Source organism: Zea mays, chromosome 3 (assembly GCF_902167145.1).
Source record: "Zea mays cultivar B73 chromosome 3, Zm-B73-REFERENCE-NAM-5.0, whole genome shotgun sequence".
In the NCBI taxonomy this organism is placed as follows: Eukaryota; Viridiplantae; Streptophyta; class Magnoliopsida; order Poales; family Poaceae; genus Zea; species Zea mays.
The window spans coordinates 50,123,527-50,142,746 of NC_050098.1; the positions used below are offsets into that span (position 1 = coordinate 50,123,527).

Consider the following 19,220-nt stretch of genomic DNA (forward strand, 5'->3'; position numbering starts at 1 on the left):
AGGGAGTTAATCATGGTGGATATATCAAATGAAAAACTACCCATTGAATGATTCATGAGATATAACCTATAAAGCACACAGTCACGATTAAGCAAGCATGATTATGATCTTGGAAATCATGGATCATTAATTGAAACATATTCAACACAAGCAATCTCAAAAGCATAACTACTCCAAGGATAGGTATAGCACGACAATCCAACTTAAAAGCAATGCTGATTAGAAATAATGCACTTAAGATACACGGGTACCATCCTTTGGAGAGCAAGTTGCAGATTCTCATCAAAGTCCTTTGCTTGATTCACCAATAATGATCAAGGACATCTACAACTTATTTAACTCGAGATGAACATGGGATTAGTATTGCACAATAATTCAACCTTGGGTCAATAAATAGACATTAAAATTGATAGCCTAAGCATAGAGTTTGAATTAACCATCTTAAGCTCTCCCAGAGTCTCCAGTCCATCTCGAGGCACCTGCATGGTCTAGTTGGCAAGGTTTGGTACCCATCTCGAGATGGGTCCATAACGTTCATCTAAAAGGGCCTTTGGTACCCAAATAGCAGTTGTGCTAGTTCTAGGTGATCTCATTACTGATCTAGCACAAGTGTATGATTGGGGTCTCCTAAGCGAATAAGATTGAGATAAATTTACTTGTTTAGGAACCTTACCCTTCTTACATACCTTAGGTAGATGACCATGCTCACCACACATGTAGCAGAAACGTCGCTCAACCTGACTTGACACTTGTTGTTTGTCTTTTTGCTTAGTGAGAGTCATCTTGGAGGGTGCACGTCTTTGATTCTTCATGAGCGGACATGAAGTGATCATATGGTCCTTATCGTTGCATCCAAAGCATCTCCTCATTCCTTCATCCTTGTCTTTGTGTGGACAAGACGCAATGAAGTGACCTAATTCCTTGCACTTGAAGCACCTCCTTTTTCCTCTTCCCTTTTTGCTCTTGGATGACATAGAGAGATGATCAGTGCAAACAACATGACTAATTGAATTTTTACCTTTTTCCTTGTTCATGTTGATTTCTTCATTTATTGCTTTAGGAACATCCTTCTTATGGAGTTTAACACTTGCTGCGGTTTCTCCCGTCTCAAGCTTCTTCACCACGCGTCCGTGGATATCTTGAGGAGGTTGAGCAATGCGTCTTCTCCTTAGTTGTTTTGCTTTCTTGTTCCTTTCTTTTGATCCTGCAGCTTGATGCTCATTCAAAAATTTGCTTTCTTTTGAGCAACAGGGGTTAGCACATGGTGATATATTATCTAAATGTGCACATGTGCAAGAATGAGATTCACATGAATTTAAGTTTGAAATTACAACCTCATGAGCAACATTAAGCATGATATGGTCATCAACTAATTCATTATGAGAATAAGATAGCATATCATATTTTTCACTTAGAGCAAGTTTTTCTAAATTCATTGTTTCTACTTGACTTCTAAGCATAGAATTTTCAGTTTTAAGTTGAGCAACATTAGATAGAGCGTCATCATTATTACTTTGCTCAATTAACATTGAATCATACCGTTGGACCAAGACATCATGAGAGCACCTTAGCTCCTCATGTTCTTTGGTCATCCTCTCCAGGCTGTTGTTTGTTTTGATTAGAGTCTCCTCTAGCCTGAGGAGCGTATCGCCTTGTTCCTTATTCCTTCTCAACAACTTAACCAAGAGAGCTTTGTCCGCTTTGTTGAGATGGTTGTAGAAATGGCGAATCTCCTCTTCTTCCACATCATCGGTCTCATTTTCCCTGTCATTAATGTCAGTGGAAGCAATATAGGAAAATGTACCTTGTGATGATGAAGATTCATCCTCGCTATCATCCTCATATTCCTCCTTATCATGGCTTTCGTCTCCACCGTCATTGTTAGCAATAAAACATTTATTACTAGTGGAGAACAAACCTGTCGACGAGGTGGATTCATCGTTTGGGTGCCATCGTTCTTGTTCCTCTCCCTTTGAATGGTTAGTATCACAAGTAATATAGGGAGTAGGAGCATCACAGTTTGCCACAAAATATTTTTCTTTAATCCTATTCCATAAATCATGAGCATCAACAAATAGATCACTATCACTACTCATGATGGCAAAATAGGCACCTCTAGATAGAGAATCAATTAAGATGTTGCATGCATGGTGATTTAGAGTTAGACATCTTAGTTCTTCATTGGAAGGATTTTTACTAATATTATAGGGAAAAATACTACTACTAAAGACCTGTCTCAAATTAGGATCAACACTCATGAAAGCACTATAAATAGAGACAGACCAAGACTTGTAATTAGAGCCATCGCCTAAAAGAAGTTCTACAGTTACCTCTTGTGACGACATCGTCATCTCCGGACGGCTAAGCCCACACTGGAGAGGCCTAGCTCTGATACCAATTGAAAGTTCCCTTTGCCCGGGAACAGGATCTGGATGTCGCCTAGAGGGGGGGTGAATAGGCGAATAAAACTTATTACTTTAAAACTTAAATTCTTACTCTACTCGAAGACTTAGTACACAGTGGAGTGAGAAGACTCTTCGAGTAGGTTGCAGTGGAATAGAAGATCCTGTTTCAAAATGTCAATACAGAACAGAGCACACAGAAGCAAGGATTTATCCCGAGGTTCGGCCAAGCCTGAAATGCTTGCCTAGTCCTCGTTGGAGTTAGCCACACCAGGGCTTGGAGTCTATTTCAACTCCTTCCTCCGATTGCTCAGATCTGTCAATATGACAGATAGAGCCTTTCACCATGTTGAGTTGGGTTACACCAAAACTGCGGCTGCTTACAAACTTCTTGGCAGCACCCCGGCAGAGTAACGATACGCTCAAGACCTTGCTCTAGCTCTTAGCAGCACTTCTCCTCTCTCTAAAGGCTTATAGTTGTGCCTTCTACACAAACTAGAGAGTTACACACAAGAGGGAGAGTGAGAATTGATCCGAGTGATGTCTACACTTGTTGGCTGTACTTGTGCCTTGCTAGAGGCGCCTAGGGGTCCCTTTTATAGGCACAAGAGGCCTAGGAGCCGTTGGAAGCAATCCAGGAAGGCAAATCTTGCCTTCTGTCGGGTGGCGCACCGGACAGTCCGGTGCACCACCGGACACTGTCCGGTGTCTGATCTCCTTCCATAAATGGAGCAGTCGACCGTTGCAGTCCTGGAGCCGTTGGCGCACCGGACACTGTCCGGTGCACACCGGACAGTCCGGTGCCCCCATCTGACCGTTGGCTCGGCCACACGTCACGCGCAGATCGCGCGGCCGACCGTTGCCCAAGCCGACCGTTGGCTCACCGGACAGTCCGGTGCACCACCGGACAGTCCGGTGAATTATAGCCATACGTCGCCAGACTCCTCCCGAGAGCGGCCTGTTCACCGGGGTTTAACCTGGTGCACCGGACACTGTCCGGTGCACCACCGGACAGTCCGGTGTGCCAGACTGAGCTGAGTCTTGGCTGTACACAGCCAAGCCTTTTGCACCTTTTTTCTTTTCTTCTTCTTTCTGTTTCTAACACTTAGACAAATATATTAGTCCACAAAACCAATGTACTAAGTCTAGAAACATACCTTTTCTTAATTATTACATCTATAGCATTTGTCATGCTTGAGCTTTGATGTTGGACTCATAAATCATCAAGTCAGCTTGACTTGATCTAGATTGACATTTCTTAGCTCCAACATCCTGCAAAGGTCACATAGCACATCTCCAAACATAGGAACAACCCAAACTGAAAATCAAGATGAACTTAGCTCTTTTGGGCTGCTTCCAGTTCTGGTTTTGACACTTGTTCTCCTTCTAGTGACCTTGATCTCCTTCTTAGAGCTTGATCTTGAGCCTTATGACTTACACCACATAACTGTAGCTGTTACCTCATTGGCTGTAAGTCACGTCCTTATGTAGTGATCCTTGATGTGCCATAGATGTTCTCAACTCGATCACCCTTGACTTTGCAAGCCTTCTTCTTCACCCTTGGCTTTGGGTTCCTCAGCCTCCTTGACCTTCTCCCGTGCACTTGGTACCTCGAAGCTCTTCTTGCCTCCATCCTTGGCTTGATCGATTGTCTCTGAGTTACGCACACCGAGTCTCACTTAAGCAATGTCCATCTTACTTGTGATGTCCATTATCTATAGATAATCCAGTCTTTGGACCATCACACTTGTTCACTTGTGTTGAACCCTGTTAGCTTTGCATTAAGCACCTGTTCAACACTTAGCACACTTGTTAGTCCTTTAATTGGGTTATCATCCAAACCACCAAAACCCAGAAGAGAGCTTTCAGTCTCCATCCTAAATCATGTCCTTATCCAATTGGCACAAGCGGATGTCCCTTATCCAGTTTGTCTGTTCTTAAGGATCGTCATGTTGCTTTTTCAACCTAACCTAGGAAAGGACATGTCCGATCATTTTCTTGAATTTGATGCCTTTGGTTTCCCCATATCTATCGAAGGCATACCAACTTAATCCTTGACCTTGTAATCTCTATGATAGGCATAGAAATATGCTTGGGGCTGAAGTAATAGTCTCCCATCGTATTCCTTCCATCAAAATTTAGGTTATGGCCATGCCTTGTTCATTTCATCGGGCCATAATCTATTTGGCTCTCTACTTGTAACTGTTTTGACAGGTAGTCTCTTTGTATATTGTCACCCTTGCCCAATCCATTGGTGTCGCGCGAGATTTCTTATTGGTTACGTCTGGTAATGGTGTTATGACTAAAACTGATGGCAACGCGATGAAACCGAGGGCCTCCTGTGAGTGCACACACATGGTTGCGCTACTTGGCACACGCTGGTATCACCATTTGTAGTCATAATCCATTATGAGACTATATCGATATGTTATCTTCCATGGACCTTTCCTTGAAACAATTTCTATGTTGTTTGTGATGTGATCAAGCAACATCTGTCATCTCCGTTGGGTCAAAAGGGCATACCACTTTCATGTGTGGTCTTATTTCTTTTGATCTTGGTAGTGACTACTCATACAAGTTCCCTTTACGTCCTTTATGTAAAGGTGAAGTCTTGAAGCTTTTTAGTATTGGAATACAACTGATTAGCTCTCAAAATGGAGATCTGTTTCCCCTGCTGCTGAGATGCAGGAGTTTGTTCATTCGCTCTCTTATTTAATCCATGTATTCCCGAACCAAGTCTGTTCATCTTGCATGAAGAAATGGATGAACAATCTGACCAAATGGATTTCTACCCAAATGCATGACCTTTTGCTCGCAAATGTGAGCTCTCGACCGTTGGCTTACCGATGGTACTGAGAGGACTTGCTCAATGTCAAAAGTAGTTCAACAAGATGGTTTTACTAACTTGTAACTGCCCAATGAACGAAGGTTGAGTTTATAGATCGTTTTATCGAGTTATCTAAACTCACTTTGGTTCAAACCATTCTAAGAAAGTACTTACACAGATCAAGTTAAGCCGACTGATAACCACCTAATCATCGCTCTAGTCACGCCTCGACCGCCTCACACGTGCTTTTCCAGCGTGTGTGAGCATGTCGAGCCATGCCTAGTGTTTGATAAAATGGATTGGTTGTGAAGTCAACGGATCTCTTCGTTGATATTTTTCGAGTCTTTATCATTTTTCTTGGACTTGGATTCTCTGGCTAACACGAGTTAACTATGATGTTCACACCCGTCTCGTGTGCTACGAACTTACCGTGACCACTTGTTGGTAAACCTCTTTTTGTGTGTTTTACCCAAGATGGTGCATCTGATTCTGTTTGGGTAAAATCGCGTATTTGCCGCTCGCTCAACAGACTCAGATAGTACAGTGTCATCAGAAAAAGCAAACTGCACACATGGAACCTTATGTGTTCTTCTGGCAGATATTGTCTCTACTCATGGACATTTCTAAATTAGCTTATGGCAATACATGTTATGTCCACTAGAGAAACAACATCCTGAGACACTCGCCTTTATTTGGAAATGTCTCACGATTATCGCTGATATGGACATGGGTTACATGCTTCTCTACTCTTAAAAGTCTTTCGTTCTGAATCTCGGGACGAGATTCTTTTAAGGGGGGAGGGCTGTAAAACCCCTGGTGTTACTGCCACTAAAACATGAGCATAACATCATAAGCAATGGCATATCATGTGTTTGCCACACCTAGAGTGCATTCACGAGGCCAAAAATTTCAAACAAGTTGTATTGATGTCATATGTCATGGGTAAAACCCTAGTGTAGGGTACTTAACCCTAAACTGAGCTTAGGGTGTCAATTAAGCCCAAATGAGTTAAATTCTCCAAACTTATTTGTAATAATCATAAAATGTCACCATGGATGGACTTAAGTGGCATTCAAACCCTAGAAGTGCCAGAAACCATAAGTAGACCTCTGAAAAACCCGGGACTGAAACCCTAGGGGTTGTATGCAAATTTTGCACATTTTTGGACCAAAGTGCAAATAGCAAAGTAAAAGAGTACCTCAAACCCACTATCTTTCACATTGAAGGATCTACAAGTTGAATAGTGGGAATTGGACCTTTTTGTAAAAAAGACCCATGAAAGCTATGTAACTAAGGCTGAATTTCAGTAGGTTGAGACCATCTTTGTAGCTGTATATCTCTTCACTCATGAAGATTCTGTCCTAAATTAGTACATGAAAATGGTAGAGCTACTGTATGGGTATAAGTTCAATTGAGAAACCCAACCCTAAAACCCTATGAAATCTCATGAAAACATACCCCAAAACAGAGCTAATAGAACTCTAAATTTTCAGACCACATGCAGTACTCTAAAACCTATAATGTAAGGCATCGAGCTAGGTTTGGAGCCTTTTTGTGACCAATCTAGAGGGTTAAAGGATGGGAGTTGTATAGATAAATTAGAGACCATTAGAAGGTGATTAAGTGTTCCTAAGACAAGTAGGCTTGATCCTGTACAAGTATTGAAGAAAAAGTTGCTCAAAGTCGAGCTGTCAGGCTAACAGTTTGATCGGAACGCGGGTTTGACGCCGCATGAACTGCTCTGGTGTCAACCCACCAAAACTCTGTCAGTTCGATGTCGATTTTCGTAAGCATCGCATCGACCATATCTTGCTCGTGCTCCCCGTGTCCTTCTTTTGAGTATTTCGATGCTTGAATCATCTGGGCAGACACCGTGGAACCAGAACATCACAGTAAGCGCAGGTAGGTCGTTATAGGGGTTTAAAATCTACATCTGTGCCCATAGCTGATCGGATTAGGTTAAAATTAGGCCTGGCCACTGCTTATTGGGTGCTTGGGCTCTCCATCGTCGTGGCGTGGCCGGGGAAATCCATCCGCACCGTCTGCCGGGGTCAGGGACCCAATTTTAAAAGACAAAGAACATGGAGGGGGCAAGATATAATGTGTCAGTGACACGTTAAGATCAGAGAAGGACCTCCTTTCGAATATTTATTCCAGTAATGGTCTTTGTGCAAGTGTAACGGCGCGATGGAGGGCGCGTCTGTATTCGGTAGAAATCTGGGCCAAATGAGCTGATGTCGGCCCAATACTATTGAAAGCTTTTCCTTTTTCTGAGAAAGTTTAGAAATCCATAAAGAATTCGAGAAAAATAATAAAAATATGAGACCAACTTTGCTAAGCTTCTAATTTTCTGTAGTATTTAATTAAAATAGTTTCATGATTTTTGGTCCAAATAAGAAATTATAGAGGAATTAAAATAGCTAAACCCATATTTCTGGAATTTCAGGGAATAATTAATAACTCCAAAATTCACCAAACTTTTTAGGTAAACTTTAAATATTATTTAGAAACCTTGGGTAAAGTTTGGTATGATTTGGACCATGTTTGATACTTAGAACCCAAAACCCTAGCATGTGCCCTATGAACTTCACTATCGACTCCGCGAACTCTAGTTTCTCGGAGATCCGTGAAGGAAAGTTATATTCAAGACCTTAAATAATAAACTTATATTATCTTAGCATTTTCATAAGCATTCATATGCATAATGCATTTCAATTAGGTACGATAAGTGGTCACGTGATGCGGAAGACGAGCCAAGTCGACCCCAAGCGCGGGCTAATCCGCAGGATGAAGCTGATAGACCAACCTGAAGATGGTTAAATCAAGCAAGTGCTCGGTCGAGGGATGATCGTCAAGTGGACATCGCCTAACAAACACTAACCTAGTGTTATTCAGGCAAGCCCCGATGCATTTGCCACCTCCTTGTTGTTTTAAAATCTTTATCACCTTGCTTGATGCATTAGGTGATAGGAGTTGTGTGCTAAACCGTTGATGCATTTCCTTCCTTGAAAATTATTACCCTTCCTTGATACCCGTTTTGAAAAGAGTTTTATGATGCTTAGCCTTGCTTTAGCAAACAAAAATGTTTTGTTTTAAAACAAAAGTGATGCTTCAGTGGGTGGGAATGTTTTTGAAAATAAAACTTGATGGTGGATCCATCACGGCCATGATGGGTTCAACGTCGGAAAAGATATACCTCTGCCAGGTACCAAACTTTGGGTTGAAAATAATAAAGCTGAGACCGAGCGGTTGACTTGCACGAGAAGGGAGTCTCGGTGTAGTGTCTCCGTCTGAGTCGATTAAGGACCGTGCCGATGTAGGCTTGATGATGGAGGACCCTTTAAATGGTCACATGCCTCATCATGGGTAAGCTTTGCCTCAGACAGACTAATACCAGAATAAGATAACACGCAATGGGAGTGGAGAGATGGCGAGAGTAGTGTGTACCCTCCGTGGCAAGAGGATGGACGGTGGTGTATCTGTGCCCTCGTTTGGCGTGAACCTGATCTAGTCTTAAGAACCCTGGTGGCGAGTTGACATATGCAAGGGTTAAGTGCTACATATGTCATGTGATTGGAGATCCTCAGCTGAGTATAATCGATTTGGATCGCCGTAACTTCGCGGACATGAAGACTTGGTCACTGCCCTACACGTAGCAATCCAGTGAACTGAAGGGATGATAAAAAGACGGCTAGTGCAGGTCAAGTGATTGAACTAGGGTAGAAAGAACTCTAGATGCATGTAACTTTACTTAACCTGACAAGTAAAAATGGATTTTTAAGGATCCACTCATAGTAAGCTTTTCTGCAAAACAGAGTCTTTGATTCTTGATAAGCCATACCTTGACTCCCTCTAGCCAGCATACCCTTGAGAGTCTTCTTTTAGTCGGGTAAGTCTTGCTGAGTAATTCCGTACTTAGGGTTTTATTCACTGTTGTTTTTCAGGTCATAGTTTTGTGCTGCTGCTGATGGTGTTAAGTGCCGGTGGACTCGGCCTTCTTATAAGTCTAAGTAACCCTTCTATACTTCTTAATGAGGATGGTCACTTGAGCTAGCATATATTTCAAACTTATACTTTTGTAATCACTCCGATAAAATAATGTAAAATTTTTGTAACTTGTAAAATTCGGTAATAAGATTTCCGCCGCAAAAATATTGGTGTGTGTGATTTGTATTACTTAATCCCGCGGTTCTGGTTGTAAGTGGTTTATCCGAGGTCCTTGGGGCACTCGGACAGATCCTGTTAAGTTATCTGGTGCACATGCATAGCCGTCTGAGGTCTTTGAGACAAGGACAGGTGTGATACCTAATTTTCTGAAAAGAAGTTAAATTTATTTTTCCCTTTTCTTTCGTGATCTGTGTAGTTGGGGTTGGAGTTTTTTAGGAAGCATTCACCAGTAAAATAGTAGAATACTTGTTGGACTTGTGCGCTGGGGTCGGGAGCAGACGTGAGAGCGAGTTTGGGCCGTGGATCTCGATCCGGCGGTAGGGAGCCCATTAGTTTCCCCCCTTAACCCTAGCCGCCCCTCCCTCTCACTCCCCCACCCCTTTGGCCGCCCCCTCTCTCTTTCTCTCTTCCACTCTTGCAGCCGCCCCAATTCCTCTCCTCTTGGTTGCAGCCGCCCACTCCCCATCAAACCCTAGCCACCCCCTTCCCCAATCCCCCTCCCAAGGTGCAGCCCCTCTCCTTTGGGATCTCCATCGAGTGGTGCAAGCCTCTAATTGGAGAATTGGTGGAGGAATAACAAAGAGGTGAAGGAATAACTCAAGGTGATCTTATATTTATTTTGTATTTTTGCTGCGATTACGTTTGATTAACCGTTCCCCTAAGCGAATTGGTGGTAGTGTTGTCCTGATTTTGGGTGGCAGGCGGACAGAAGTATTGTGGGCAGTTTCTGGGGTTTTGTGGCAGTAATTAGCTGTAATCACTATGATAATCATGTAGAGCTTTGTCATACCTTTCCAACGAGTACTTATGCGCTCGATTCGGAGTTATAATTTAGGAGATATCGCTGTTTGAATCCGGGTATGTTGCTGTCCAAAAAACAGATTTCCACAGGCGGGCGAACAGCATTAGTATTAGGAGATTCTGGGGATTTTTCGTGGGAAATTAGTGATAATCAATATGATAATCATGTATAGCTTTGTCATACCTTTCCAACGAGTACTTATGTGCTTGATTCGGAGTTATAATTTAGGAGCTATCGCTGTTTGAATCCGGGTACGTTGCTGTCCAAAAACAGATTGCAGGATGTATCTTGTGGACGGTTTTGGGCTAAGTAGATGTGGGAATTTAATTATCTTTGGAATACAAAACTTGTGGGGAATTTTATGTAGATGCTTCCGGAGTTTTTTATTGATATCACTGCTGTTATAATTTTAAAGTTATGAAATTATCAACCAGCGCCGCTGCAATTTGGTGGTGATGGGGAGAGTTGTTGCTCGCGACGGGTTGGAATTGTGCGTAGGTGCGGCGTGTTTATTAGCGTTTGTTATGTGAATTTGTGCACTAAGGTGTGTGTCAAAAACAGGTGGTGGACTTCCGGATCGTACTTAGTACCATTCCAAATTTCCGGTGAAGGCAAGTAAATACAGTGGTGGTTGCTACCGTTTGGTTTGCATCCTATTCCCTGTCATTGAGTATGCATAAGTTTTAAATATATTAATCATTGAATTCTATGATGAAGTTTATTGGTTTGAAAGTATTAATTCTCAATTGTCTAATATTGTGGATGATCATAATTTGGTAATGATATATGTGGTTGATTCCCATCTTGGATGAAGTTGAAGTGTCTTTTTGAATCACGTTATATGAAGTGTTGTAGGCATATCATACACATCGCATCATCCATCTTGCATTTTGAAGTTATGTCGTGATCTTATGGTCCGACCGTACCGGTACATTTTTAGCATCGTACGTTGCCCGAGGAGGGGTACGATGCGGCTTCATATCCTTAGAGGTATGAAGGCAGAAGTCATCCTTGCATTTGCAGACATTTGCACTCATGAGGAATATATGAAGTGTGACATTACTATGTTACTATTGTGGTTTCTACCTGCGAGGTGTGTTAACTAGGTGTGTTGTACGTTGTATACGTGCTGCACCTTCGTAATAAGAAGGTTGTGGAATCAAGTGGTGGTAAAACAATGTTCTTATGTGGTTGAACAGTTTGATATTATTTTACTTGCTGAGATGTGTCATCTCACTCTTGCATTACTTAATGCAGGTACTTGATACATGTTGGGAATGAGGGGAGTAGCAGCACGTCCACTTTCACTCTCACAATAACGCTGCCCAGGCGCAGCCATGATTTAATTAGAAACTTATTGTCAAAGGAAGTTTGTTTTTTATATAGTCGTACGCACTGGTTAATTCAGTTCAGGTTGTATGTTTATCTTCCCTTGCTAGCCGATTAATAATACTTAGTATGTTTTTGTCATGATATATGTTTATACCCTGTTGCCCCCTCATTTATGTAATCTTGCAAAGGGGATGATGTCAAAATTTTATATATGGACGTCAGAAGTGTAGTTCAGTAGCATTCCAGGTTGTTTGTGGAACCCGGGGTGTTACAGTTGGTATCAGAGGATAGGATTTAGATTCTACGCAATTTGAAGATAAATTTGACACACTTGCACATATAGGAAGGGTATGGGTTCATATATCTTTCATATTAGTATTTTATTGTATAGATGACTAGAATTTCCTTTCTCCAAATCCCTTTATGGTTTGATGGGGTATGTCGTTAACGACGTAATGCTTGATATGATATGTTACTTCTATTTAATATCGGTTTCTTGATGTGGTTGTTATTGAAATTATTATGCAAGTGAAGCTACTAATGTACTTGTTTTATATACATATCGTCATGATGTTTTTTTTGGATGCAATGTTTACTAATCTCTGAGCTATTACTATCATACATTTCTGTATGCTTGACTGTGGATGTTTTTTTTTCCAAAAGGATTCTTGGGTTCTAGTACTTGTAGGACCGATTGTTTTTTGAGCTTGTGTATAGAGGATCTAATCCGACTTGGTGTAGTGTGAAAACACTATACAATGTAGTTTTATGGTGTTGTTGAGTTTGATTGACTGTTGGGTTACAACCCAACTTATCAATGTAATATTTCCATGGGTGCAGTGCTTTACACCTCACCTTTTTTTGGCTAGTGTGGCTACTTGCCAACTTGATCTTAGAGTACAATAGGTTTGTCTCCATAGAGCAAAGGCAATGTTGTACTGTCTATGAAATCTTGAGACTGGTAGAACTCAAGTGAATTTGTAAGATGACGTGGATAGATAAGTTCAACCATGTTTACATGATAGGTTTTCTTATTGTGTGCAACCTTATCTTTAATAATAAATAGGGTGATTTCAAGTGGATTTTATGTCTATATTATAGTTGAAGAGGCATGCATGTTTTCCTTCTATGGTTTGTTTCTATAGCCAAAAAGGTTATGCATAATTTTTATTTGTTGGAGGCTAGTCATGTGGACGATATGGACAACCCATTTTATATTGTTTTTAATCGCCGATGATATATGGTAGTTTTTTTATATGATCAGTTCTCTATGCATGCTTGTTGAATTATTATTTGGACCGCTTTATCTTAAACAAAGTCAATGTTTAACTGGAAGTTGCTTATGTTTGTTAGTCATCTATCTCTATAATGATGTGGTTGTTGCATCAGATGGAGATTTTTTATATGAATGATGGTTTGATAGATCATGTATGTCTACTACTTTGAAGTCATCCTATGACATCACGAGGTACAAATTGTTCAAGTGCAATAATAGGAGGTATTGTTGTATGTGAGGTTAATCAAGGTAGTTTGGTTAGGTGGATTGTCTTATTGAAGTCCAATTACTCCTGTTGAGCATAGTATTGTGTTATTATTTTAGTGTTGAAAGTAATATTTATGAAGCTTTTGCATGAGTCTATGTCAAGAAGTACATTAGTTTTTCTTGTTGTTATCCCTCCATTGCCTTATGAGTATTGCAAAATTTATCTCTTTTGAGAGGAGAAAAAGATGTTATATGACATGAGCACCATTTGCTTCACGTCAACAGAATAGTTTTGGAGATTTCTAGTAGTTGGATTCTAGTGTAATAACAACCATGTTTTATAGTGCTGGAGACGGGTATGTCAGGTGTTTCATACATTGTCGATACATGGATGTTTGACCTTAGTGGCATTAACAAACGAGGTTGTTGAATTCATTGATTGTTGTGCTTAGTGTTCTAACCTATTTGGTAGAGTGTTATTTAAAGACTTTGTGGAGTTGCATCCCAGTTTGGTAGTGGAAAATCCTAGTGTTGATTGCACCTGCCAATGACTTGGGTTTCATTTTATATTGTTTTTTATTGTTGATAATGTGTTGTTTGGTTTCGGGAGGCATTTTAAATTAGTTGAAGGCTGAATCAGGCTTCACTTTTCTAGAATGTTTTGTAGTATGTTTCTTCATCTTTCCATAGGATGCTTAATCACCATGTTTGGTCCAAACATTTGAGAGATATGGGTTTCTTAAAACATCCTTGTTGGTGTCTTTAGCAGAGTGAGTCTTTAATTTTGTACGGAAGAGTAGACATTGAAGACGGTATAATTTGGTCTTTGTGGATTATGAAAGTTTTAGTAATTTCATGATCTTTTCAAAGAGTATTGGTTTCTAATTCTCATTGCATATAATTGGAGTTAGGTTGCTCTGAAGTTGTTGCACTGTTGTGTCTGAACTTTAGGCGTCGTTATAATCACCAATAAATCGACCGCGTTTTGATAGTTGCAGAGCCCAAATTTGCGAATTCTATTTAAGCAAAACTTGTAGGTCTTTTCAGTACCTTTTTAATGGGTATTTACTTGTAACTGTCTATTAAATAGATTTGGAGAGGTGGTTGCCCGGATATAAGTCGAATCTCTAATGTGCAGTATCTCAGGCTGAGTTTAGCTGTAGGTCATGCAGAGTTGAGGGCTATAAGGATAAATTTGGGTGCAACTTTATTGCAAAAGTCGTGGACAATTTTCAAAACTTTTCCAACGCGTGTTCGTTGTAGTTTAAGTTGAGTATAGCAGGAGTTATAGGTTTTTGAATTTTAGTTGTCCATTGTTTCAATCCTATCAGTTTTGCAACAAAAGAGTTGCATTGTTTTATCAGTTTGGAAACCAATTCCGAGACACTCATTATAATAAAAGTTCTAGGGAATGTTATAATCTTTTCAATGAGTTTATATTTGCAAAATTTTGTTAGCTGCAGGGAGTTATGATATAATGTATAGAATGTGCTTGGATGAATATATGGGCAGACATAACCTGCTTAAATTGATTCTTGTTTGCATGATGTGAGATTAGGCTTAAATGATTTAAAAAGTTATCATATTGCTTCTATACTTATATTTGTTCTAGGTGTCTCGTAATGAAGAACCTAAAGTTATTAGTCTTTCAATAAACGCTTAATCTTAGAAGAGTAATGAACCTGATAAAATCTATTGCTTGCTGTTGGGACTGCATGACTAGTTTTAGTTATGCAGCTAGTTCAATGAAGTAAACCATCTTTTCTGTAGAGATGTTATATATAAAAGTTGTAGCCAACTTCTTTATCTTACTTGTGTAAAAATTTCATGACCATAGGTCTAGTAGTTTGGGAGTTATGATTTTCTCGAGTCCAGTCTTGAAATCTGTGCATATTCTATACAGATTTCGAAGCTGACCTTGTTTGCCCAATTTAAACTTCGAATAACTTATTATAAATTATAAAGAAGTTGTAGTACTTTTCTTAATAGTTTCAAAAAAATTTGGATTACTTTTTTTGGAGATCTATAAGTTAAGTTACAGTTGTTTTAAGTGTGATCTCTGAATCTGTCCAAATTTGGACAGCAGAGCCTTTCTCGTGTCTTTTGACCTTGATATGCATTGAATTAACTTGATATGTTTATAAATGAATTATAGACAATTCTACTAGCTTTCTAAAAAGTCTGGGAGCACCTGAATTGGATGATTGAGACTCCAATTATGGATTTTTGAATTGAGTAGTTGAATTATGTCCAAGTCTGGACAGAATTTACGTTTAGCATTGTTTGACCTTTCTAAGTGTCAAATCTTGTTGTGATGATAATACCAAGGGTATAGTGGACTTTATAAGATTTCCATAAAGTCCTAGTTTACTAAGCATATTTTGTGAGTTAGGAGCAAAACAATTAACCGTTGTGCTACTATCTAGAATTATGCAAGCATTAAGTTGCTCTCTTGAAGTTGCTCTTGTTTGGCTAAGTTTGGTTTAGGCTATAGGAACATTATATGCCTTGCATTCATATATACATTCCTTGAAGTACTTGCATATGTCAATGATTGATTTGGTGTCAGGAAAGCTTGGTCCGAGGTATATAGGACCGTCTACTATCTTGGCCGAGTTGGCAGCTGGGCTTAGCACATGAAATTGTCGGAATCTATGATCAGAGTACACCATGTATTCCATGTCTTTATGTTGAGGAAGTATTTGCGGAATCCAGACCATCAAATCGAGCTAGAGCCGATTCCTGTGTAGCAAGACCAGACTCTAGAGTGTCGTCTGCTGCGTATCTTAGAATCCTAGGAGCTTGAGGAGCTGATGCGGCAGAAGTACTCAAACTTTTCTTTATGTGTGAGTTTTGTTGATTCATTAATCTTTCTTTTGTTGTTCCGATAGAAGCGTCGGAATTCGAGGTCGAATTCTTTTTAAGGGGGGTAGAGTGTGATACCCAATTTTCTGTAAAGAAGTTAAATTTATTTTTCCCTTTTCTTTCGTGATCTGTGTAGTTGGGGTTGGAGTTTTTTAGGAAGCATTCACCAGTAAAACAGTAGAATACTTGTTGGACTTGTGCGCTGGGGTCGGGAGCAGACGTGAGAGCGAGTTTGGGCCGTGGATCTCGATCCGGTGGTGGGGAGCCCATTAGTTTCCCCCCCTTAACCCTAGCCGCCCCCTCCCTCTCACTCCCCCACCCCTTTGGCCGCCCCCTCTCTCTTCCTCTCTTCCACTCTTGCAGCCGCCCCAATTCCTCTCCTCTTGGCTCCAGCCGCCCACTCCCCATCAAACCCTAGCCACCCCCTTCCCCAATCCCCCTCCCAAGGTGCAGCCCCTCTCCTTTGGGATCTCCATCGAGTGGTGCAAGCCTCTAATTGGAGAATTGGTGGAGGAATAACAAAGAGGTGAAGGAATAACTCAAGGTGATCTTATATTTATTTTGTATTTTTGCTGCGATTACGTTTGATTAACCGTTCCCCTAAGCGAATTGGTGGTAGTGTTGTCCTGATTTTGGGTGGCAGGCAGACAGAAGTATTGTGGGCAGTTTCTGGGGTTTTGCGGCAGTAATTAGCTGTAATCACTGTGATAATCATGTAGAGCTTTGTCATACCTTTCCAACGAGTACTTATGCGCTCGATTCGGAGTTATAATTTAGGAGATATCGCTGTTTGAATCCGGGTATGTTGCTGTCCAAAAAACAGATTTCCGCAGGTGGGCGAACAACATTAGTATTAGGAGATTCTAGGGATTTTTCGTGGGAAATTAGTGATAATCAATATGATAATCATGTAGAGCTTTGTCATACCTTTCCAACGAGTACTTATGTGCTTGATTCGGAGTTATAATTTAGGAGCTATCGCTGTTTGAATCCGGGTACGTTGCTGTCCAAAAACAGATTGCAGGATGTATCTTGTGGACGGTTTTGGGCTAAGTAGATGTGGGAATTTAATTATCTTTGGAATACAAAACTTGTGGGGAATTTTATGTAGATGCTTCCGGAGTTTTTTATTGATATCACTGCTGTTATAATTTTAAAGTTATGAAATTATCAACCAGCGCCGCTGCAATTTGGTGGTGATGGGAGAGTTGTTGCTCGCGACGGGTTGGAATTGTGCGTAGGTGCGGCGTGTTTATTAGCGTTTGTTATGTGAATTTGTGCACTAAGGTGTGTGTCAAAAACAGGTGGTGGACTTCCGGATCGTACTTAGTACCATTCCAAATTTCCGGTGAAGGCAAGTAAATACAGTGGTGGTTGCTACCGTTTGGTTTGCATCCTATTCCCTGTCATTGAGTATGCATAAGTTTTAAATATATTAATCATTGAATTCTATGATAAAGTTTATTGGTTTGAAAGTATTAATTCTCAATTGTCTAATATTGTGGATGATCATAATTTGGTAATGATATATGTGGTTGATTCCCATCTTGGATGAAGTTGAAGTGTCTTTTTGAATCACGTTATATGAAGTGTTGTAGGCATATCATACACATCGCATCATCCATCTTGCATTTTGAAGTTATGTCGTGATCTTATGGTCCGACCGTACCGGTACATTTTTAGCATCGTACGTTGCCCGAGGAGGGGTACGATGCGGCTTCATATCCTTAGAGGTATGAAGGCAGAAGTCATCCTTGCATTTGCAGACATTTGCACTCATGAGGAATATATGAAGTGTGACATTACTATGTTACTATTGTGGTTTCTACCTGCGAGGTGTGTTAACTAGGTGTGTTGTACGTTGTATACGTGCTGCACCTTCGTAATAAGAAGGTTGTGGAATCAAGTGGTGGTAAAACAATGTTCTTATGTGGTTGAACAGTTTGATATTATTTTACTTGCTGAGATGTGTCATCTCACTCTTGCATTACTCAATGCAGGTACTTGATACATGTTGGGAATGAGGGGAGTAGCAGCACGTCCACTTTCACTCTCACAATAACGCTGCCCAGGCGCAGCCATGATTTAATTAGAAACTTATTGTCAAAGGAAGTTTGTTTTTTTATATAGTCGTACGCACTGGTTAATTCAGTTCAGGTTGTATGTTTATCTTCCCTTGCTAGCCGATTAATAATACTTAGTATGTTTTTGTCATGATATATGTTTATACCCTGTTGCCCCCTCATTTATGTAATCTTGCAAAGGGGATGATGTCGAAATTTTATATATGGACGTCAGAAGTGTAGTTCAGTAGCATTCCGGGTTGTTTGTGGAACCCGGGGTGTTACAACAGGTGCATGTGGGCCCAATAACTTGGGAGGTTCTGCCACAAATGGTGCTATAGTTATCTGGAAAGCTAACTGTGAATCACAATGAAAACCAAAATATATAGGATTAATGCATACAAATCGACAATAGGATCTTTTGAAATTTTTAGTAAAATGTTAGAATACCTGAACCAAGATGCACATCTCCACTTATTTCAAGGTTAACCGCCTCATGTGTTTGCTTTGTATTAATGTCTTCTTCATTTAATTACCAATATAGAAAAGGTACATGTCAACTATGATTTGTAGGGACATGTAGGTATAACAATTACGAAATTTAATTTGCATCACCTATAGATGACTCGGGCTTTATCGATAGTCCTTTATTTCGTTGACGTGCTTCACTGCACTTCCTATTTTTCTCATTCTTTTGTTCAATGGACATCGTGGCATAGTGTTCCTTATCCCTTTGCCTCTTACGTTCATTAGCATCGAGTATTGGTACAAGCGAGTTTGATCCATTTTGATCACCTACAATGTAACTTTTTGTATTAGTGTTCCCCTACTATTCACACGCATGGTTATGTTTCAATCATTAATTGACACGTGTGAACAAACTTTTACGTGTAATGCTGGTGTTTGAGATGTATGTGAATGGTGTGCGACTAGCATTATGCCCCATTAGATTTGTTTCTGTTGGTTCTTCGTTTTCACATCAGAAAATCTACTAGTGACAATGAGATGGTTTAGTTAGTTTCACACACAATCCTATGCATATTGTCAGCATGTATCAGTTTGCACACATTTTTTACGAGAAACCTATCTGTTGTTGTCACACAATTTTACATGATTTATACAGTTCTCTAGCACACTAAGGTTCACATAATGTTGTAACATAACAAACATGTTCATAGTCAGTGAAGATATCAATGTCTGATGTGTTCTTTTTTCGTCTTCACAATTTACAGTTGAGAAGAAAATATTGCATTCTCTGTTTATTACAATGCATTGACAT

At 40.2% G+C, this 19,220-nt stretch overlaps 1 protein-coding gene across 1 annotated transcript in view; it reads right to left on the minus strand.

The window, feature by feature from the left end:
• Positions 1-18,887, minus strand: part of LOC109944946 (uncharacterized) — a 28,727-nt gene extending 9,840 nt beyond the window's left edge. Inside the window, exons 1-3 of the mRNA XM_020550693.1 lie at positions 18,837-18,887; positions 18,557-18,743; positions 18,392-18,460 (exon numbers count right to left, since the gene is read on the minus strand). Coding sequence (XP_020406282.1) covers positions 18,392-18,460; positions 18,557-18,743; positions 18,837-18,887 — 307 coding nt within the window. The remainder of the gene's footprint in view (positions 1-18,391; positions 18,461-18,556; positions 18,744-18,836) is intronic.
• Positions 18,888-19,220: the final 333 nt, after the last annotated feature.